Below are 24,186 nucleotides of genomic sequence, written 5' to 3' on the forward strand. Positions count from 1 at the left end.
AGGATATAGTCATGATGATACCATAAAGATATGTTTAAAAGTTGCAAAATAATGGAAACTTTATCTTTTACAAATATTATAGTACAGACATAATCTTTGGAAATGAGCACAATAATTTTAACTATACAACAAATACACTACTTAATTCACTCTCAAAACAAGTATTTTTGATTATTTTGACTTTCAACACCTAACACACATGTATTTAAAAATTTCTTATGGGGAACTCTTACAAGGTCATTTGTACAAGCAGAATAGAAATCATCAGTAAAATAAACAGTTTAAATGCCTTAATCTTAACTTAGAAAGAGAGAATTTCACTAAACAGAAATTAAATTATTGTTAATTGGCCCTACACCAGTATTTGCAATATTGTGTTGAATTTAGAAAACTCAGTGAAGAAATTAATGGCACATTTTATCAGAAACTACATTGTTTGAGATGTCGACTTGAAATATTCTGCCCTAAAATAGCAATGTTATGTTTGACTGAATCTCTACTCAGTGACACAAAAACACAGCCCTAACATTACTCTTCTTTGCTTTCACAGAGTTTAAGCTTCTCCATGAGGCAAAAACACATGACTGGCCTAACAGATGACTCTGAGTTGCCTTAATGCCTTTGGAATTCTAGCTATTAATCTAAGCTTACTATAACTAAGCATATAATTTAATAAAATGTAATTCAATTGGACAATGAATATATTCAATATCATTTGCCACAAGTGCTCACTAAATATATTAATATTCATCAACAATTTTTCTGGAAAAATAAAGATGCTCCTGAAACTCTTATTCTCCTCAATTTAACCTGAATTCCTGGTCTTTATCATTTAGCTTTTTGACTACATCTTTTATAAATGACAATCATAGGACTTCAAAGGAAAAACGAGGATGAGATATGAGCTTCACATCAGCTTTGGATATATAACATGCACATTAATGGTGGTTACTAATAAGTCTTAACATGCTGCCCATGTGTGTATCTCTGAACAGCCCAATTCTTTTTTTTTTCTTTTCCATTATGGTTTATTACAGGATACTGAATATAGTTCTGTGTGCTATACAGTAGGACCTTGCTGTTTATCCCTTCTATATATAATAGTTTGCATCTGCTAACCCCATAAGGCAAAATTACTGTGTAAAATTTAATTTCCATCAAAGAAATCCTAGAAATAATTTCTGTAGGGGGCCAAGGAGTGTTGCACATGTATTTTGACACTGATTCCTGACCTATGCTGTGAACAACTTTGTTAGAGTATGGCATTTTAACCATTCCACAATGTTTGGTCAAAGAGCAAAGACAAGTATGTTTTTCTTTTTACACTTTGCACCCGACTCCTACATTAGAGAACACCTACAAGCTAAGGAATGATGTCAATATGTGCGGTAGAATATACTACTGGTGGTCTATTGCTAGGCTTTCACAACTAATAGAGATTGCCATTTCAGCTTTTCCTCTTTCTTCAATGCTTGGAATTCTTGTTTCACAGGATTACTCATAAAACTGATCGGACATTTGGTAATAATGAAGGCATGGTGTAAATTATGTCCCAGTCTACTAAGATGATTATGAATAAGATATTAATTTCAGTATTTTTCATCTACTTTAAGATTTCTATCTTTGATGCATTTATTTATTAAACTAGCATTGATAGTCTGGACTCTCCTGGTTATATACGTTTGTTATACATATTTTATAGATGAGGGACTGAGACCCAGACAAATAAAGGCACCTGCTCACTGAGGCAAAGCTGGTATATTTTATGACTCAAAATACAACACTCTCTCCATTCTCCAGCCTTCTTCTTTAGAATGTGAGCAGTACTTAAAAAATACAAACATTCTGGAACCAAATTAATTTGACTTCAAAACCTGAAATTGCCACCTACAAGCTACATAATTTTTTAAAGTTTTGAATCTCCATAAGCCTGTGTTTCCTCATCCTGAAGAAGAGGAATAAAAGTAATAATTTAATAATATTTTTCAAGTATGAGAGCTAATATATGCATGGCACTAAGGGAAATAACAGGTGCTCACAAATAGTAGCTAATGAAAATATTGGAGGTAGGTTATATTTATTCATTTTAGTGGCAGTACTGGCGATTTACTAGACTGAGAGTAAATAAGTCAGATGTCTAGTCCTACTTCATTTAAAAAACAGCTAAATGGCTCTCTAGAAATCTCTCAGGTCAGTATTGGAAGAAAGACAAAAACTTGTCTTCTGATAAGTGAGACAAACAATAAACAAGTAAAAAATGAATAAGTAATAAAAATGTCAGGCAATGTTTAGTACTATGAAGAAGATTTAGTCTTAAAAAAAGAGAGAGTAATGAATGATGGGTTTAGGGATAGAGAGGTCTATTTTAGGTGGGGTTTTTAGGCAAGCCCTCTCCGAAGTGGTAACATCGGAACAGAGACCTGAAAGACATGACACAGCAAGTCACACAAACACCTGGGGAAATGGCAGAGGGAATAGTAAGTGTAAGAAACAAAGTAGTGAATAAAAGAGTTTACCAGGGAGGGCAGTGAGAGTGAAGGTTGTCAGAGATTGGAGGGGCCAGATCATGAAGGTTTCTGTATGCACTTAGGGTTTTATTCTAGGTATGTCTGGAAATCACTGACAAATTTCGTTTTCATCAGGTTATCAATAATAAAAAGTGAAAAATAATAAAAAGTGAAAAATAATAAAAAGTGAAAAATAAATTCTCGTGTGGAAAATAAACTCCTGTGACATTAAGTATGGCGGGTGAGGGGATAAATTAGGTTTTTGCCATAGGGCAGGTTAAATTTTTCCCTTTGCCTCTAAATTGTAACCTGGATAAAATATGTGCTTCTTAAACTTATAGGAAAGTAGAAAAATCCCGTTGTATTTTTCCAAAATCTAATGATTCATACCTTAAAGCGATCTAGTATGGCCAACTGGCAGTTAAGACATCATTAGCTCAGTCCAGTATACTCAGCATTGGCTGTAACCAGTTCTCTGCCTGCTGGTCTATTAAAATGTGATGAAAATTATGTACTGTAAGGCACCAGGACTTTTCAGTTCCGACATTCTAGGTATAATAGGTTATTTTCTTAATAATTCTTCCTTTCCCAAAGGACCTCTTCCTTTTCCCATTTACCTGTTGCACAACTTCTTACTTACTTACTTGATAAAGTGATAAAAAGCAAAAATTGGTGCTATCTGTTAATCTGGCTCAACTGTCAAACATAGTTTTGGATATTTACCTGGTGACTTTTGAGGTAACTTGACTTACTCTTTTATTTTTGTTCCTACAACTGTGCAGTAACAGACAAACAACACAAATTATTAATATAAACATTGAGCCTGGTGATTTAAGATCAAATTTTATGGTGAGAGAACTGCCTGTTAAATATATTGGTATATTCTTAGTCTATAACCTCCTGGAGTAGAGTCATTTTATGATATAATAATAAAATCCCCAGCTTGTGTTTTGTGATTCTAATACATTCAGGCTTTGGTTGCTGACTCAAAGAGTATGGGAATTATTTGCTGTATGTATTTTAATATAATTTTAATGATAAAACCAACTTCCACGTGATTTTAGATAGTTCCAACTGACTGATATGACAATATTTAAAATTACAACTTATAGGTATCTTCTAATAGAAACTATTAACTCTGCCAATTTATACAAAATAAAAAGATAGGTTAAGAGATATGAAGTACAGAATGAGAACATATGCCTAATCATAGGCCCAAAAGAAGTAAACAGAGTATGGAGATGAGGCAAAATTGGAAGAGAAAAACTACTAAAATATTTCCAGAATGGACAAATTCATGAATCTACAAATATGTAAAGCAAAATGTAGACTAAGTAGAATAAATAAAAACAGATCCATTTCTATACACAACCTGTGAAAGCAGAGACAAAAAGAAGATCTTAAAAGAAGTCAGAGAGAGAGAAGACAGCTAACTTACAAAGAAACACCTTAAGAATGATAGCAGACTTCTGAGGAACCTCAGTGTCAATGAGAAAACAGCACAGGAACATCTTCAAAATTATCACTCAGGAACTAAAGTGACATAAGCCATTTGGAGATAGACAACAAGGTCCTATTGTATAGCAAAGGAACTATATTCAATATCCTATAATAAACCATAATGGAAAAGAATATGAAAGAGAATATGTATATATATATATATGTATAACTGAATCACTTTGCTGTACACCAGAAATTAACACAACATTGTAAATCAACTATACTTCAATTTAAAAAAAGATTTTTAAAAAAGAATACATAACATTGACACAGGGATAGTCAAATTCGCCAACAGAACAGAAGAGCAATGCCAGAAATAAATCCATTCATACATGAAAACCTGAAAGGGTGATACTGCAGATGACTTGGGAAAGGATGGCTCCAGCTATAAATGGTACTCAGAAAAATTGGGTTTTGATGTGGAACAAAAAGTTGAACTGAGGTTCCTATTCACATCAAGCACAAGACCTAATTCCACATGCATTTAAAGAGTGAAATGTGAAAGGCAATATTTAAAGCTTTTTATGTTGGAGACAACATTAAAAAATAGTTCATTGCTTGTGGAATGGTAACAAGACATGGAAGCTACTAACAATAAAATAAAAGATTGATACCATGACATTAAAATACTAATCCTCAGAAAACTGTGTCAAGAATGCAAAACTTAAGCCATAAATTAGAATAAGATATTTTCAATATATTTAACAGAAGATTAGAAGACAGAATACATAAAGAAGTCCTATATAGCAAACAGACAAAAAACCTAATTAAAAAAATTGGCAATATGCATGAAAAAAATGTCCAATAAAAGAAACAGGTGGGATAAAAGCACAAGAACAGTATTAAAACATATTAGTTATTAACATGAATGAAATATCTATCTCTATAATGTTAATTAAGTCTATTATTACCAAGTGTTAGCAAGTTTGTGAACCAGGAAGAAATCTTAAGCACTACTGGTGGGAATATAAATTGATACAACCACTTTGGAAAACAACTTAAAACTAACTTATAAATATTCACAAATCCTATGACTAGCAATCCATTTCCTAGGTATTTACCACAAGAAATTCTTATATATGTTTAAAAAGAAACATTTACAAGCCTCTTTACAGCAGTTTTGTTCATAAGACAAAAAATTAAATTAAAAATCCTGGAAAATAACCCAAATGTTCACTAACAGGAGAATGGATAGAGTATATTCTTACAATGATATATCAAACTGACATTAAAAAAATAAAATAGAATATTGTTACATACAACAACTTGAATACATGCTATTAGTGGGGGAAAAAAGTTTGGTCACTGAAGCCTACTTAAATAGTAATGATGATAGACAGCATTTTTGTGATTCTAGTACCCGAGATCCAAGGCAAAAAAGAAAAAGGGACTTTTGGCCTCTATGCATGCGACAGATCACAACCAGGATTGCTATGTTTCTTAAAACATTTTAGGAAATATCCTAATATGTATTCACATTAGTAGATTGTTTTATACACAACAGACCAAAATATAAAACTAAATTTAAAAAGAATAACACTAGATTTATAGACACAATCTTAATAACCATGGCTTGATATGGTTGTAATAAATCATGTTGATGGCCTGGACGAGGGGCCGTGTATAGGAAATTCTTCTTATTCTTTTTATCTTAATTTGTAGACATAGCCTTGGTTGGCTTTTTGTTGGTAACCATATACCCAAGTCCTTTACATAGGTTTCTGGACAATTTTATGGCTGAGAGTCAAATAGGACAGCTAACCCTGATCGCAAATTCTGATCACTTTTGCACAGCAATTATGTACTCCAAACTAAAGATTAACTTTGAAAATTGATTTCATATGTATGGGTCTCAACTCCAGAGGAAAATTCCTTTTGAAATACAGGAATCTATTACCCTTAGTGCCATTAACTTAAGATCGCTTGCAGAGAAGGTAGGAAAGAATAAGCTATTTAGTGGTCATTTTCTAAACAGTAGACATAGCAGCGACCCTGAGATCCTTTGCCACAGAGATGAACACCACCCCAATGGAGGTAAGGGAATTGGAGTACCCAACTGTCAATACCAGCAGGCACCTTGATAGCCAATGTCATGTGAGTTGGTGTAATTATATCTGATGCCTTTTCTACTACAATTATTCTCTCTGGAAATTTTAAGAATGGCAGCATCTGTTTTCAAGACGGAACACAATCAAAAGCTACCATCAGGTGCAGGCACTAGCCTAGCCCTTTATCACTAAGAAAAGGTAAGTAATCCCATTTATCCTCTAAAGATATATTTTCAAAGGAAAAAATAAAATTCTCTGCAATGAAAACAAAAGCTCTCTATAGTTTCTCTGACTTGTTGTATTCCAAATTCATGGCTCTGACCTTTTCTTAAAACTTTAAACATCACAAGGAAATCAGTGGGAAGGCAATCATGTGCTAACCAAATACTTAAAGGGCAGAAAAATTCACTGAAGTGAAAAGAGATTAGTAAAGGGTGGAAAAGAGGACCAGCCCCTCCCAGTTTGGGTGAACAGATTTGGGATGAGTTACCAGGCAGAAACCCACAAGCAATTAACAGCTCTGACATCACGGGACAAGCAAATATAAAACACTCAGTTCTAAGAAAGGCTCAGCAGAGGATCCCCTCAGGAGTTCAAGGTATTGGAGAGAAACTCTATGGGGAGTGGGTGGATTCCCGCCAAAACTCCATTAGGATAAAGGGGACTTTAAATCCTGGAAATTAACTTGCTAGAAATCTGCCCCCAATTTCTTCTTTCAGATCCATGGATAAATGTAATTAACGACAGTGACCCGATAATGAGTGCTTTTGATAAATGACATCCAGGATAAGTATTTTTTTTATATAAATAGAAATTTTAAATGAAGAAAATTAAATGACGAGGACAGGGGATTTACTTATGTAGGTATTATACATGTCAAATTTTTAAAGGTAAATTACTATTTTGATTAGTTTTTGAAATGTCATTTTACAGATATGAAAAACATTTTGAAGGTGGGTTGGGAAGGGTCTCATGCCATTTATAACAGTACAAAACAACTTGCATAATTTCATCTTGCTTTTTCCTTTTCAGCTTGATTTTTATCTATGTGCCTCGGGCTCTACACAAAGGGCAGAAAACCAGAGCCTGTATTGCATTCTTGCTTCAAGCAGAATGAAAGCTCCCAAACTCCTCTCTCTGGGCTATACCTTCTTGGCCCTGCTTTTTTTCCAGCAGGCCTGGGCTCAATTCCCAAGACAGTGTGTCACCATCGAGGCTTTGAGAAGTGGCGTGTGTTGCCCAGACCTGTTCCCGCTGTCTGGGTCTGGGACTGACCGCTGTGGTTCCTCATCGGGAAGGGGCAGGTGTGACGTGGTGACAGCTGACTCCCGACCCCATGGCCCCCAGTACCCACACGATGGCAGAGATGACCGAGAGGGCTGGCCCACGCGCTTCTTCAACAGGACATGCCACTGCATTGGCAATTTCTCAGGATACAACTGTGGAACCTGCCGTCCTGGATGGAGAGGAGCTGCCTGTGACCAGAGGGTTCTCATAGGTAAGTGGGGTGTGAATGGATGCACAGTTCTGCGTGGAACTCAACACACTTACAGAATCCTGAACCAGTTGAACTTTCAGAACTCTCAGAAATCATAAAGCTCAAGACTTACTTTTCACAGCTGAGGAAACTGAGGCTTAGAGAGGCTGAGAAATGTATTTGATTTAAGGAGTTGAAGGTGAACCTCAAGTCTTCTAATAACATTTCCTTTCAAAAGATTTGTTGAGCAACTCCTTTATACTAGGAACTGTGCTAGGTGTTTATGACTGGACCTTTCAGTAACTTTGCAAGATAGTTATGTTAATTGTGAGGTTCTGAAAGGTCAAGTCCATGTAGCTGGTATGTGGTAAACCTGGAATTCACAATGAGATGTGTCCAGCTCTAATCGATGAGCTTCTTCCACTACCCTTGCTGACCACAAGGATGGTTCCTGCTCTGATGATCAAGTTCAGCCATTTTACAAGATGAGCCTGGCCTGCAGCCTAAATGACAATAAATGAGAAAGCTTTAAATAGTAACAGTTGGCAATACTGGATTGTTTTCCTTGTGCCAAACGTGGGACCAAGACTTTCAGGGGACGTTTACTGAGCCTTTTTTTGTGTGTGTGTGGTACGCAGGCCTCTCACTGTTGTGGCCTCTCCCGTTGCGGAGCACAGGTTCCAGACACGCAGGCTCAGTGGCCATGGCTCACGGGCCCATCCGCTCCACGGCATGTGGGATCTTCCTGGACTGGGGCACAAACCCGTGTCCCCTGCATCGGCAGGCGGGCTCTCAAACACTGCGCCACCAGGGAAGCCTTTTTTTTTTTTTTTTAATTGAAGTATAGCTGATTTACAATGTTGTGGCTATAGCAAAGTGATTCAGTTACACATATACATCTATTTTTTCAGATTTTTTTCCCTTATGGGTTATCACAAAATATTGAGTATAGTTCCCTGTACTACAGAGTACATCTTTGTTTGTTATTTATTTTATATACAGTTGTATGTACATGTTAATCACAAACTCCTTATTTATCCCTCCCCCCCTTTCCCTTTGGTAGCCATAAGTTTGTTCTCTATGTCTGTGGGTGAGTCTTTATTCTGAGCCAGGCTCTGGTCTAAGTGCTGTAAAGTGTGTGTAAAAATATCCACTTTATAAATGAAAAACTGATGCTTAGAGAAATGTGTGCAGTCATAGAATGAGGCTCTGGTCTTAACCACTATACTATACCGCATACCCTGTTTTTGCAAAATTTATGATATTAAAAAGGTAGAAAATTCCAAGAAATATGCCAATAGTGAGCAGAAATCAATATAACAGGATCATAGAATCATAAAGTCCATGGTAAGATTAAGGAAAGCTCATAGGAATCCTACAGTAAGTTGGAGAGAGAAAGAGAAGGAGGGGAAGAGACAGACAAAAAGCAGGCCTGAAGAAGGGATTTTAGCAAGGGGTATTATTAAAAGTATAAAATGATGTGAGCACACATGTAAATTATCATTCATGGGTAAATGGGACGTGGTGTTCCAAGATGATTATGTGTGCATTGTCTACCCATGCCCACACTGCAGATGTTTTCACGTTTGAATTTTGTACCCTTAAAGTCAGGAGAAACCTACTGGACTTAAGTACAGAAGAAAAGAACCGCTTTGTCCGGGCCCTGGATATGGCAAAGCGTACAATTCACCCTCAGTTTGTCATTGCCACCAGGAGATCAGAAGAAATATTGGGGCCAGATGGCAACACCCCACAATTTGAGAACATTTCCATTTATAACTACTTTGTTTGGATGCACTACTACTCAGTCAAAAAGACTTTTCTGGGGGCAGGACAGGAAAGCTTTGGTGAAGTGGATTTCTCTCATGAGGGACCAGCGTTTCTCACATGGCATAGGTACCACCTGCTGCAGCTGGAGAGAGACATGCAGGTATGCACGAGGCATGGCCATGTTCATATCCTTTACAGAGGAGGTGACTTGTTTCTAAGTTGTTTGATCCGAATGATCAAAACAGGCGATGACGAAGCGATTTCACATTATTAATCTGCCTTTGGCATTCTGTTAAGTTTCTCCCTATGCTAATTACCTCCTTATTAATTAATCTTTACCCTTTGTGAAGTGAAAAGAAAGTCATATCAGTGATGAGGAAGCCAATTGAGATATTTGTAGGTGTGAATTAAAGCACTGGACATATTCTACAGCTCTGTCATTGAAAAAATAACCCTCATATAGTTTGCAATGAAGGACTCTCACTTGATATGTCTCCCTTTTCAAATGTAAACCAATACCTCCTCCTGGTTTGGATGAGGCAGGTGTGTATAACTTCTCAGTCTTCCAAGTCCCAAATGTGTAGCTCACTTTATAAGTTGATGATTCGTTTTGATATGATACAGGGTTTAAATTATGAAAAAAATTACTTTTCATTTATATTGTCATATTTTGATTGAACTCCGTTTTTTCCATGCCCCCTACCACTTTGAGGCTTATAGAAGACACCTACTAACAACATCCCATAGGTCAGACATCATTTTAATTAAAAAGGCATTGACTTTTTTGGCATAAAGTGAAGCTCAAAACAAAGTTATTTCCTGCTTATTTTTAATCAGATAAGCTAAAGCCACATTAAAGAATCTGTTAACATAAATACTTTCACATTGTTTATTTTACTAATTGCTCAATATTTTAAGAAAAGTATTGTTATTTTTAAATGAAGTTTTTAAAAAAATTTTTTGTTATTGACGTACAGTTGATTTACAATGCTGTGTTAATTTCTGCTGTACAGCAAAGTGATTCAGTTATACATATCTATACATTCTTTTTTTATATTCTGTTCCATGATGGTTTATCATAGGATATGGAATATAGTTCTCTGTGCTATACAGTAGGACCCTGTTGTTTATCAATTCTGTATATAACAGCTTACATCTGCTAACCCCAACCTAACCCCTAACCCCTTTAAAATTCTTAGATCTCAATTAGGAAATCCACAAACTGAACCTGTTTTCTAGATGAAATAACAGCAATGAACCCCTCCCCACAAATTAAAATCTAAAAATTAATCTAAAAATATCCGAGGGCAGATTCCCATATTGATTCGCAGTGCCCAGCATTATCCAAGAAAATAAATGGTTAGAAGGGAGAGATTTAATGCACTAAAATACAGAACAAAATATGCACATGTAAGTAGTCCATCCATATGCAATTTGAGAGTGATTAAATGAATTCATCTGATACTCTGAACTTCATAGTTTATAGCTCTGATTTCAAGGCATTTTTCAGATTATGAGTAGATAAATCTGTCATTTGTAATCGACTCGAGCTCTTCTTGCCTTCAAGTAATTTTCCCACAGGTACACCAAAATGAAAGGGCAGGTGGAAAGTATCTAAAAGCTTCAATTTTGCCTGCGTAAGCTTCAACCTCTATAGAGACTTACGCTTTTAAAACCCAACAGCACGAGGGATCCAACAAATTACAATCTAAATGTAACGCACAGTTGAAATGCCACATGAATCTGCTCCAGCTCCCAGATGCCAGTTGCTGAACCACAAACTGACTCTTAATGATCCCTTAGAAGCTGTCACTAATTTTTGTGAACCAGAACAATGGCTTCTAAATAAGGACTCTAAAGCTCTGGAGATCAATAACTGGGGAATACCTTGGAAAGTTCTGACCCTCTAAAATACCCCGAGGACAAGGAAATGCTTCCTAGAAAGGGTTTAAAAGTAAAAAAGTACATATGTACTAAATACTTGTGAGATAAAACAATGGCAATCCCTACATTTATATCCCACACTCTAAATATAGCTCACTAAAGGCTTAAAGGAATGAGAAATAACAAGTACAATAAAGGAACCCAGTAAAATAAGCATGTGATCTTGAGTCCAGCATTTTTAAAATTGTTGAGATCAGCTCTAAATGGAAACTAGGTCTCTGGTCTAAATAACAGTGTGCACAGAGAAATATTCTGCTTCAGTTCAGCATTTCCTGTCTGTATTAGTTTCTAGCAGAAGCCTGAGTCTTCACAGTTTAGATTCTGAAGCAGGGGTCTCTAAGTAAAACACCTTCAGTGCCCCGGCAGATAAGGCAAGTATGAAAGAGCCTCTGTAGTCTGTGGCCAAACCAGAATCTAAATGCCTGGAGTCGTTCTGGTTAAATTAAAAAACAGAAACAAAATAAAAGGCACTGCTTCACATAATATATCTCAAGGCTGAGTCTGGCGCCAGACCAGGAGTTAGTCATGCTTGAATTAGAGATAAGAAAATGAAAGGAAGTGGAAATGTCAAAGTGTAGAAGTGATTATTGATACTTTTTAGTAAAACCAACAGAAATGTAACTTGCCTAAAAAAGAAAAGGAAGACACCTCCCCAAAGCATTTGCAAAAACTTCTGTATAACAAGTTGAGTTTCATTCCCTCTAGTGCCCAAGTGACTTACTGTAGTAAATTTGAGGCTTTGTTAAATAAGGTATTTAAGTCCTCTAGCCCTTCAGGCACCAATGACACACTAACTGGTTCCTAAGTGGCTGAAGAGAACTAATAGAAACAGAATGCCAGGGAGTAAACCAAGCAAAGGGAGAATTTTAAACAAAAGCAGAGAATGCTAACAGAGTTTCTGTGATCTAGGAAATGTTGCAGGATCCTTCTTTCTCCCTTCCTTACTGGAATTTTGCCACTGGGAAGAACACCTGTGACATTTGCACCGATGACTTGATGGGATCAAGAAGCAACTTTGATTCCACTCTTATAAGCCCGAACTCCGTCTTTTCTCAATGGCGAGTGGTCTGCGAATCCTTGGAAGATTATGATACCCTGGGAACCCTTTGTAACAGTAAGTTCCAAATGACAACTAGGATTCAGAATTGCCTGTTAGGTAAAGTGATTAAATGTGCTGCCTGAAGGCTCTTCATTCTACTAAGGACTTCAGACTAAAATCCACGTTTATTATGGAGAGTTGATGTACAAATATTCACTAAGTACCTAGGACAGTCAAGGCAATCTGGGGTGCTCCAGGGGAAAAAGAAAGTGCCTATACATTTTTCCATTGCTTTCCTTGAACAACTTGGTCAGTGCATTGCTCACTTTCTTATTCTGGAAATGTCTATTTTGTATTAATTAATCCTCTTAGTAAGCTCAGCACTGCTTAGTAGTCATGTGTCTTGCGTTGGAATTTCACAGAAAATATTTCCCTAGGAAATGTGAAATATGCAGAAAGAGTTGGAAGTGCCCTGGGAGTAAAAAATACATATAATAATAATTACTATTATTATTGTATAATGATTATTACTATTATTCTAAGTTATTATATTATTTTTACTATTATGTTAATCTTCTCAGAAGGTTAAAAAACCAAAAGGTGACATGGAGGATGCCTTTAATAAAAGAAAGATACTGTACAGAAGATGTCTGCCAACTAGCTCTTTCCAGCTCTCCCAAAGTGAATACAAAAAGAGAATGATTACCCAGTTTTCCTAGCATCCTTTCTCCAGTGGTCTGAATGCCATCTCTGCCACAGGTCACGTTTCTGTCCTATGTGGATCAGCTCCCGTGAAGCTTTCTGTTCTCTTCCTTAGATCCTATTTTTACCGTCTCTCTTGCTGCTAACAGAAGGTCTTAATTATCAGAGTCTTTTTATCCCATCTTATTTTTCTTCTTCAGGCACGTCTGGCTATTTTGAACTTTTGTTCTTCCATATAAAAACTAGAATTATTGGAATTTATTTTTTATTTTATTATTATACCAATAACATTTATTCTGCACATATTCCTTTAGGCACCAAATATTAAATTACTTTGTAACTTAAATAGAGAATATTTTAAATAGAGCAAAGAAATTAAGTAGATTTTTCACCATTAGAAAATTATTTAGCCATCTATAGGAATAAGAGAAGTAAATGTATATAAAATTTTATTCTGTAGAAGTTTAAAAATTAAAATAAAACTTTGGTTGGCATGCTGAATGAGATAAAATTGAGGATCAGTATGTCTTTAGATACCAAAACATTCATCTCTCTCTGACTGTGATTTTTTTTTGTTTGCACATGGACAACTTCTGCCATTGCACCTATTAACATCCTATGGATTGGAGTCCTGTGGGACTTCCATGCAGGAATGAATGAAAAGTTCAGAGTGTCTGAAGTAGAAAGCAAATTTAAGAAGTATAGTGAAGAAAGACCATGTTTTTCATGTGATGAATTAAAGGTGATATTTTAGTGGCTGGAAGAATGTTAGACGTCAATAATTAACTCTTTCAGTATACCGAATTTGGTGCATTTATGGAATACTGGAAAGATACTGTCCAGAAAGCATATGAGGACATAAGCATGCAACGTCTAAGGAAGGTTTGATCCAAAGCTGTACGGGTATGGGTGTCTTGTAAAAGATGGTCAGTGAAACCACAGGAATGGATAATTTCATCCAAGAAGAAAAGTAGAGAGAGGCAAGAATTACCGTGAGGATTAAATCAGATATATTATTAAAGTATGTGATACCATATCAGACACATTAATATGTGTTCAATAAAATGTTATTTTCCTTTTTTCTTTCACTGGCCTAATAAATGAAACAGTTCTTGTCTAGCTTCCTTTCCTTCCCGCCATCCACTACACCCTTACATTGCCACATACCCTAGGCAAGCTGTTCACCTAACAGGCCCTCTTGTACAATCAACCTTATCTTTTCATAAATCAACATACACCAAACAACTATTTCGCTTTAATTATATTCCAGTGCTGGATCAAGACTGGAGGACACACTGGTGATCAAGAAAAGAGTTTGTGCTCCGATGGGGCTTATATGATGCACAGAAGAAAGCTTATCTCTTTTATTATTACCTCTGCTTAAAATGTTTGGCTTGAAAAATCTGTCTTATTTCACCTCTGGCAATTTTCCTCAGTCCTTCAGGGCTCTTTGCAAATCTCTCTACCTAATGAAGGCTTCCTGAAGCCACCCAATTGGGAAGAATTGATTCTCTCACTTACGCTCTCCCCGCTTCCCACCCCCGCCTTCCCTCCCTTCCCTATTTCTCCTTTTCTCCCTCCCTGTCCCCCCAAAGGCATCTCTGTATCTCTAGGGGTACATATTATCCCTAGTACAGCAGCTCTTTGTTTACCTGTTTATCTTACTGACCTTAAAATGTTTCAATTATTTTCCACATTAATTGCTGAAAAATATGTGGTGACTGCAATACAGACCGCTTCCCAAAGAGATTTAAGGTTGTTTTAACTTTATTTCTCTGAAGGCTTGAAAGAGCATTCAAGTACAAAATTGCGTATGTGTATGAAATATGGATTTCAGTGTAGAGTTCTGGTTTATGAGATTATGTTGGTAGGATTTAATTTTCCATGGAATTTTCATTTTAATGTGTTCTCTTGAAAAAAGCATATGTTGATTTAACAAACACAAGGACCTCTATCTGTTATTGTGATCATCTTTTTCCTCAGGTGATTTTGTGTATCACATATTTTCCCTATTCACAGAAGTTGGACATGACAACTTATTTCCTCACTTTAATGCCACTAAATATGCACTTTAAAAATTTTCTCTTCTACCAAGGGAAACCCTGTTTTTCAGTGTTCGTGCTATGTATACAAATTTGAAAAGCAAAGCTAAGATCTCTAAATGTTCTATACATGTTCACCGTTTCCCATCTTTTCCCCAGGCACTGAGGGTAGGCCAATTAGGAGAAATCCAGCTGGAAATGTGGCTAGACCAATGGTGCAACGTCTTCCTGAACCACAGGATGTCACTCAGTGCTTGGAAGTTGGTTTATTTGACACACCTCCTTTTTATTCCACTTCTACAAACAGTTTCCGAAACACAGTGGAAGGCAAGTAAAAATCGGTGCTCTGAATTGACCTAGTTGTTACAGGGAAAACTATTCAAATTCAAATCTCTTTGAAAAAAAACCTTTGAATGCCATATGGATCCTGTAAGTTTATGTGAATAGGGCCGCCTATTATGATATAATCACAATTCTCTGCTCAAAAAAAGAACTTTCTTAAAGAAAAGTGTGAGACCCTGAAACTTTTTATCATAGGAGAAGCCCTTGGAAACGATTCTGTTAAAATACCTAAAAGGTATTAAACTCAAATTTCTGTTAGGTAGCTGGCCAATATGTGTATAACTATATCAAATTCTAGTATAGGCAAATAATATTCAAGACTTGGAGAGATTATTAATTTTTTTCTTAAAAAATATAATAAAAAATCCTGAACATAAGTTGCCATCTACTAAAGCCTGGTTTGGACACATGTTTTACTTAGGTATCATCCTGCAACTTTTATTAAGATCTATAAAAATTGGAACTTGCATCTAGAGATATTTAATTTGGTTTTCCTTGCTTAATTCAAAGTATTTTAAAGCTGAGAAACTGAGGTCCAAAGAAGTGAAATTAATTTCCAAAGATATCCAGCTACAATGATACACTGACTTGGAGATGACTCAATAAATAATAACCGTATTTTGACTAAGCTGGTATTTATAAACTAAGACTATAAGTAGTGATTTCATAAAGAATTTGCAGATTGTGTCTTACTGATGCCCAATCAAAAGACAAATTGTACTGATTTCCTGACAGAATGCATGAAAAGATTAGTGCTTAACCACCTGCTGTGTACATTACAGACAATCTTTAAACGTTTTATGAGTCAAAAATATGAGTCAAAAATTTGGATATTCCATAGATATCCAAATTTTCTAAGTCCTCTAAAATAAATTATATTTCACTTATAATTATTTTATAAAATAATTTACTTTATAAAATAAATTTTGATACCTCCAAATTATTCATGATACATATTTAAAGTTTTAAAAGAGTAGAATCACATTTAACTTTATTATAAACCTGTTATTGTCAAATTTTACCTTAAATACAGCATTGCACATGTTAGACCACCCTCCCCCCAACCAATAAAAGGGAATAGATCTCTCTTTCCCATAATCTGAGATACGTGATGTATAGATCCGATAATTATTTTCAATTATCTCCCCTTTTATCATCAAAATTATATGTCATTCTTTCCTATCTTTATGTTAATTTTCATAACTACAATGATACACTGACTTGGAGCTGATTCAATAAATAATAACCGTATTTTGACTAAGCGGGTATTTATAAACTAAGACTATAAGTAGTGATTTCATAAAGAATTTGCAGATTGTGTCTTACTGATGCCCAATCAAAAGACAAATTGTACTGATTTCCTGACAGAATGCATGAAAAGATTAGTGCTGTGTACATTACAGACAATCTTTAAACGTTTTATGAGTCAAAAAATAATGGAATAAACATATAAAAAATGAGTAAATGAATAACTATAATTATGCAACTGAGTTAATGTATTTCAAATTCTAATTTTGTTTTATAATATAGAGCCTTTCCCTGCTCTCCCCGCTCTGGTCCTTCAAGCTAACTACACACACTTGTAACTCCATCCCACATCAGAGACCATCTATTTTTGTTTGTGATCTATCCTTGTCTTCTCTCTAATATGTATTCATGAACAATATATATATGTGAGTATATATGGGAATATAATATGTGGATTATATATAAAATGGGAATATATATATGATCTACATGTGAAATATATATAATATGGAAATGTATTTGGAGAAGATATATGTATAGAATACAGATCATTCTCAAAAGTTCTATAAACGTTTTGACAGCAGTCTTCAGATATTTAAAACTAGCACAGAGGTGGTAAGAAAGCTCTGAGAAACGGTAACTTCTCCACAAAAATAATTTTCTAAAAATAAACATGCTGACAGTCATTCAAAAGGAATAAGGTAGGAGACTAAAGTAACATCTGGCAATTTAAGTTCCAGGACAGTCAGAGTGGTGTTCTCCCAACTGTATCAGCAGTTTTTGTAGAAGCTAGAGCTTTCCACTATCTTTATTTCCATGTAGACCAATGTTACCCTTGTCAAAATAGAGTGTTCTATATATTTTGACTGGTAGTCTTTGCAGGTCATTATTTTTAACCTAGAGGCTACATTTAGAATGCCATGCCACTAGCTTCAAACTAACCTAGCTCTCGGTACAGCAAACACATGTCACCAACCATAGGTACAGAGAAGCAGTGCTATTACACTAAGGTGAAAATTGGCCTGACAAGCTTATGAAAAATTGTTTCCCAATATAATCACTGCTTTGGACTTGAAAAGTTAGATATGTGTAATGGTTTTTACTATTCTCATCCTTCTTTTTGTATCTAGGTTACAGTGATCCCACAGGAAGGTATGACCCTACTGTGCGAAGCCTTCACAATTTGGCTCATCTATTCCTGAATGGAACTGGGGGGCAAACTCATTTATCTCCCAATGATCCTATTTTTGTCCTCCTACATACTTTCACTGATGCAGTCTTTGATGAATGGCTGAGGAGACATACTGCTGGTAAAACTCTTTCATATGCTTTTTGCAGGCTCAGCAAAGGCGATTGTTCAGATGGCATAGTTACCACTTTAGGCTAAGCATTTGGCACATTTAAACTACACCTAACAATAGGATAAAATAGCTCTAATATCTAGCCATTTCCAACTATTCTAAACCACTTTGAAAAGGCAGATGAGAAGTCTCTCAGAATAGTAATTGTAAGATGATACTTATTAACATTCAATAGGACTAAAAAGGTAATCCCTTCTCCTTTTTACCATGTAAAGATGACTACCATGTTTCCCCGATTTTTCTTTCTCATATCTTCCAATGAACATCCTCATTGTTTTTTAATATGAATGCAAAAACCTTAAAGAGCTCTTCTTTGATACCCCAAAAGACAGAAAAAATACACTCATAATCCACAGTTCTGATACTTATTACTTTACGGCCTCTCACAAATGGAAATTTTATTCAACTTGACAAGTTAATGTTAGTTTTTACATCACACTGTAGAAAATCTCTTTTAAGTTCATTGTAATGCATTTTTAAAATATTATTTAAAGGCTACTTTCTCTTCACTCAGCTGAGAGGGTTGTATTACTATTCCAACAATGAATGTGCTTTTACTGGTTAAAACATCATAAATTTGCACATTTTAAGTGTTCTAAGTTTTGTCTTATGTGCCTTTACTTCGTCATGCACATAAACATAATATTGGAGATTAACTATCTACTGATTCATTTATTCATTCAGCCATCTCTTACTTCTGTGCTGTGTGTGTGTGTATGTGTGTGTGTGTGAGAGAGAGAGAGAGAGAGAATACAATAGAAACCGCTAACCTAACCTGATTTGGACCATTAATTGATGAGTTGGTCAAAATAGTTTGTTTCATCTGAAAACAATTTAAGAAATAAATAGCTTAAATACAAATATTTATTCACTTATCAATCTTCTATGAATTCACTGATTGGAGTTCCATCTGATTTTTCATGTGTATTTATATACATACATACAACCATAATGAATTGTCTATAATTTACGGTGTCTGTTTCTTTAAAGTGAAACAAGAAATTAACAACCCTTGTGATGCAATCTGAGTACAGTATTATTCTAAATTTTCATAATGCTCCCCTAACCCTTAAAAATCATAGTTGCTTATTCCTAATTCTATAGCAACGTTGCAGCCACTTATTCTTAATAAATCTTTCCAAAGCATTCCATTTATTTATTATAAAAACAACATCCTCCTCTTTTTACAATCATAATTATCGATTTACGTGTGTTTTGTTATATTACTTTTACTTCAATAACAAATAACTAGAATTAGTAGGTTTAGAAATGAACATAACAAACTTTTGTTAAACATACACTGCTGGAAACTAGACAGCAATGTATAAACTGACAATAAGCATATGTAAATAAATATAGAGTATGTTATATGGGGGAAAGTCTTTGTAGACTAGTAAAATCAGGAAAGGGGATAGGCAGCACTGCGTAAGTATATGGAGAAAAACGCTCCCAAGACAAAGGAACAAAGGAGCCACTGTGGCTGTAGCAGAGTGGGGAGTGGGGAGAAAACGGAGGGAGATGACAAGGTCAGAGAGAAAACAGGGGGCAGATCCTTAAAGACATTGGGCTTAACTCTAAGACAGAAGGGGAGCCATTGAAGGGTCTGACACAGGGAAGCAACATTGCAATCCAATTGCTATTGATATTTTTATTCTTCTTCTTCTTTTCCTCCACTTATTTTAATGGACATAACTTTTTTATGCAGCTGTAACTGGACTGGGTTGAGGCCAATTCAGTAAAGATGAAGTGGGAAGTTTAAAAAATGATCTAAGTTATTAGCTTTAACATCTAACTTTAACAAATAATTAATAGGAGTAGTGCCTTGAGGCCAGGAACCTTGTCTTTTGTTTAATGCTATACCCCATGTGCCTAGATCAGTGCCTGGCATTAGCAAGAGCTCAATAGATTTCAGTGGATAAATATTTAATTAGCATTAATTCATAGTACATTTAAAATCACTAGATTTTAAATTTAAAGTTACAAAAATATAAACACTACCTGCCATTTCTATGATCAATTTTTCTTCAGAGTAGATGCTAAAATACTCTCCTGTGCTTCACAGGATCACAGTGACTGTCCAGGTAATATACTTCTTGCGAACAGGAAACCTAATATTTCACTAGCCTTCTCACATATTCCAGCTCTTTTAAATGTATTTCCACTAATGTCCTACCCAAACCCACTTCCAACTCTGGTTTTGTGACATTCCATTTGGCATTTAATTGTACCAATATAAATATAAACAACAACGACAACAAAAAGGAATGATCTTTTGTCACAAAGAGTATATCACTCCTTTTAGCTGTGATAACAGAAACTTACTAATAATATAAATACCTATGATTTTTATTTAAGTAGAAAGATGAAAGGCGGCAGGAAGCAAATAGGATTCTAGTGATTCAAAGTGTTAAGTGCTTTTTGTTAACAGAGTAAAACCCAGGGAATAAGTTACTATTTATTTCTCTAATTAAACAGAAAAATGAAAAATACTAAACAGAAATAGTCATAGTCAAGGACAAACCTCATTAGCTACAGTGTCTCTCATATTTAAATCATAGATGATACTACAGCAAATTACAGGTCCAATCTTTTCTTTAGCTTTGAAAAGTAAGTTTAATGAATTTTATTCAAATTAGTTTCTGTAATATAAAAGTAAAACAACTAATGATCATCATAGATAAGAAAAGACTAAAACTTCCTTACTTTTAAACTCTCTTTTTGTATTGGATGACATGTTAGTGCTGTACTCAAAGCATCTGAGCTCTATTTTATGCAATTCCCTGTTCTGCTGTAGTGAAACATTTTTATGCCTTTACTCAGTGTAAAATATGAAAGAATTTTTAATGTTACCCTTGAATACTTTGGGTCATCTTCAGAACATAATAATAATGTATTAATATTAGCTTGAGTTTGTCTATTAACAAGGTGTCTTTGACATATTTTAGATATATCCACATTTCCATTGGAAAATGCCCCTATTGGACATAACAGACAATACAATATGGTACCATTTTGGCCTCCAATTACCAACATAGAAATGTTTGTTACTGCTCCAGACAACCTGGGATACACTTATGAAGTTCAATGGCCAAGTGAGTACTGAAAATGTATTTTTACTGTGGAAATTTCTGAAAGCAAATTTGTCACCCTTAATCACATTTTTCTGAGATAAAGTAATCCAGTTTCCCACTTGGATTTAGAAGCTTTCATTTGAATTTTTATTTGTGGATAAAGAGACTGAATTTAACATTTGTTGAGAGCCCACTCTGACCTGGTATTGAGCCGATTACATACCACACTATTTCATTTAATCCTTACAACCCTCTGAGGCAGGCATTAAAATCCTCATTTTACAAATAAGGAAGACGAGGCTTAGAGGGAATAGAGAATGAGTCTTGAGCTTAGCCCTGTGTAATATGCCCTTATTTTTCTACTACATAATGTTGCTTCCGTTTATTTAGCCTAAAAAAAAAAAGAGATGGAGATATTCTGAGCTGTTTTTTCTGAAGTTCTGAAATTCAAAACTTTCTGATTTAATTTTAAATACCTTTCTTAACAAAGGCAGTGGGGTACAGTGGAAGAGCACAGGATCTGGATCCTGAAAGACCTGGGCTCCAAAACAACTCTACTGCATACTAACCAAATGACCTTGGGCAAGTGACTCAAACTCTGAGCCATCATTTCCTTTAGAATGAATATAATAACTATCCCAGTAGGGCTCACTATGAGAAATCGGAAAGTGCTTTGAAGATGCCAGGTGCTATAACAGGCGATGTAGCCAATAAAAATTAAATATGAGGACTTTGTAAAGTGCCTGGAACAGTGCCTCTATTACGGTATCCAATTTTGGGTGGCAACTGTTTTATTATTTATTTTTTGCTCTCGTTTTCTTTTTCACATAGGTCGGAATTTTAGTATTTCTGAGATTGTTACCATAGCGGTAGTTGCTGCTTTATTACTGGTTGCAGTCGTTTTTGTGGGTGCTTCTTGTCTGATTCGTGCCAGAAGAAACACGGATGAAGCAAATCAGTCTCTCCTTACTGATCAGTATCAACACTACGTTGAAGAATATGAAAAAATCCAGGATCCTAATCAGTCTGTGGTGTAATTACAAGTGGTATATTCTCTTATGCATTACTATCATAAAACCATATGGTTGAAAAATAATAGGTTGCGTTAGTAACTGTATTTTCTTTCATTCTGTTACTTCCGTCCTTGTGCATGCACATGCTGGAATTCAAAGCACCAGATACTATTTTCCAGAACTGGGGAAAGTCACAATATTTTCAATGTTTTCTATTTTTCAGTTCTATTTATAATGGTAAGTTGCACCCATTCTATGGTATTGAAGCAGAGAGTATGAAGATTTGGGGCATGTTTTGAAGGTCAACTATATGACAATATAAATAAGTTGTTGTACTTTGTTCATATTGTAAAGAAAAATCATGATTGATCGTAAACCCCTGATTAAAATACATGAGTAGGATGCAAATGAACTTATTTACGAAGCAGAAACAGACTCACAGACCTAGAAAACAAACTTTCAGTTACCAGCTGGGAAAGGGGGTGGGGGAGGGATACAGAAGGAGTTGTGATTAGCAGATACAAACTACTATATATAAAATAGATAAACAACAAGGTCCTACTGTATAGCACAGGGAACTATATTCAATATCCTATAATAAACCATAATGGAAAAGAATATGTATATACATGTATAACTGAACCACTTTGCTGTACACCAGAAACTCACACAACATTGTAAATCAACTACACTTCAATAAAAAATTAAAAAAAAAAAAAAGAGTAGACATTTCTACAATGTCAAGATGTAAATACATTTCCATTCATTGACACTGGCCAACAGATATAAAGGAAGCTACATTTGTAGTTTAAATTAATTATGTGACATTATAAATGGGATCCCAATTAGCTTTTTCAAACTGATCTTCCCCTTTGAGCATCAGCCTATATTATTTAGTTTAAGGTTCAAGGCCACAACAAAATCACAATCTTTGTCACACTTTGGAGAGGTAAAAGCTTTACTTTGTTTAAAAGACTGTCAATAGTGCCTATGCTTGCAACGGTGTTTTCCTACCTCTCAATTCACTGAAAAAAAGAACTACCCATCCATGCATTTCACCTCCCACTTCCTCTTCTAGTTTCTTAGAGGTCCACAAGGAAGGCATAAATGTAGAGAATATGTGTCATAGTGTTAGTGAAAGAGAATGTATATAACAATAATATTGTTTTAACTTTCAAAGAGGATTACTCAGTTGGTTCTCTCGAATACATTTTGATTTATTAAAATCTTATGTACTCAAAGCTTTTCAGATAAATTATTGTATAATGTAAGGTTTATTTTTATATAAACATCAATGAAACTCAGTTCCTTACTTCATATTTTTGGAGATTTACTAAGTACTCATTTCAAAAACATGTATCAAGCACACACTACTTATTTGGGGAGGGGAAAGTCAGGAACATAAAATTAAGGTGACATTTGACTTGGGCCTTAAGGAATACCATTGAATTTACTAAATATAGGAGTAGAGAATGAGATTCCATGCAGAAGTGACAGCATGAGCAAAGTCACAGAAGTTTGAAAGAGCATGGAACATTCAAAACTATAAAGCAGGTCAGCGTGGTTAGAGCACAGTTTTCATGGAGGGGAGAAGAAATATAAATTGGGAATAAAATCCGTGTCCTATGCGCAATCCTCAGAAATTTGGAATTCATTCTATTTGAATTCCAAATTTGGAATGAGAGAACAGGGGACAGTCACAAAGTATGTCTGAGAAAGCTAACGGTGGAGGTAATATTTTTAAGTAATGATGATTAAGAATGATTTGGGGGCTTCCCTGGTGGCGCAGTGGTTGAGAGTCCGCCTGCCGATGCGGGGGACACGGGTTCGTGCCCCAGTCCGGGAAGATCCCACATACCACAGAGCGGCTGGGCCTGTGAGCCATTGCCGCTGAGCCTGCGCATCCGGAGCCTGTGCTCCGCAACGGGAGAGGCCACAACAGTGAGAGGCCCGCGTACCGCAAAAAAAAAAAAAAAAAAAAAGAATGATTTGAAATGGCCAGAGTACAAACTAAGAGACTAGTTAATATCAAATAGTTCATGGGAGAGAGGAGGAGAGCCTGTCCCGAAACATGAGCATTAATTCTAAGAAATCCTAACTCTATAGAGAGCTACACCCATTA

The 24,186-nt window shown here is 35.4% G+C and overlaps 1 protein-coding gene across 1 annotated transcript; it reads left to right on the forward strand.

Moving 5' to 3' along the window:
• Window positions 1-6,631: 6,631 nt before the first annotated feature.
• TYRP1 (tyrosinase related protein 1) lies at window positions 6,632-22,168 on the forward strand. The gene is made up of 8 exons (XM_024760485.1): window positions 6,632-6,653; window positions 7,088-7,553; window positions 9,140-9,462; window positions 12,156-12,360; window positions 15,189-15,356; window positions 17,750-17,929; window positions 20,926-21,072; window positions 21,883-22,168. Exons 2-8 carry the CDS (start codon window positions 7,169-7,171, stop codon window positions 22,086-22,088), a joined length of 1,614 nt encoding a protein of 537 aa, XP_024616253.1. The 5' UTR covers window positions 6,632-6,653; window positions 7,088-7,168; the 3' UTR covers window positions 22,089-22,168.
• The last annotated feature ends 2,018 nt before the right edge of the window (window positions 22,169-24,186 follow it).

Source organism: Neophocaena asiaeorientalis, unplaced genomic scaffold (genome assembly GCF_003031525.2).
Source record: "Neophocaena asiaeorientalis asiaeorientalis breed wild unplaced genomic scaffold, Neophocaena_asiaeorientalis_V1.1 scaffold174, whole genome shotgun sequence".
Taxonomy (NCBI): domain Eukaryota; kingdom Metazoa; phylum Chordata; class Mammalia; order Artiodactyla; family Phocoenidae; genus Neophocaena; species Neophocaena asiaeorientalis.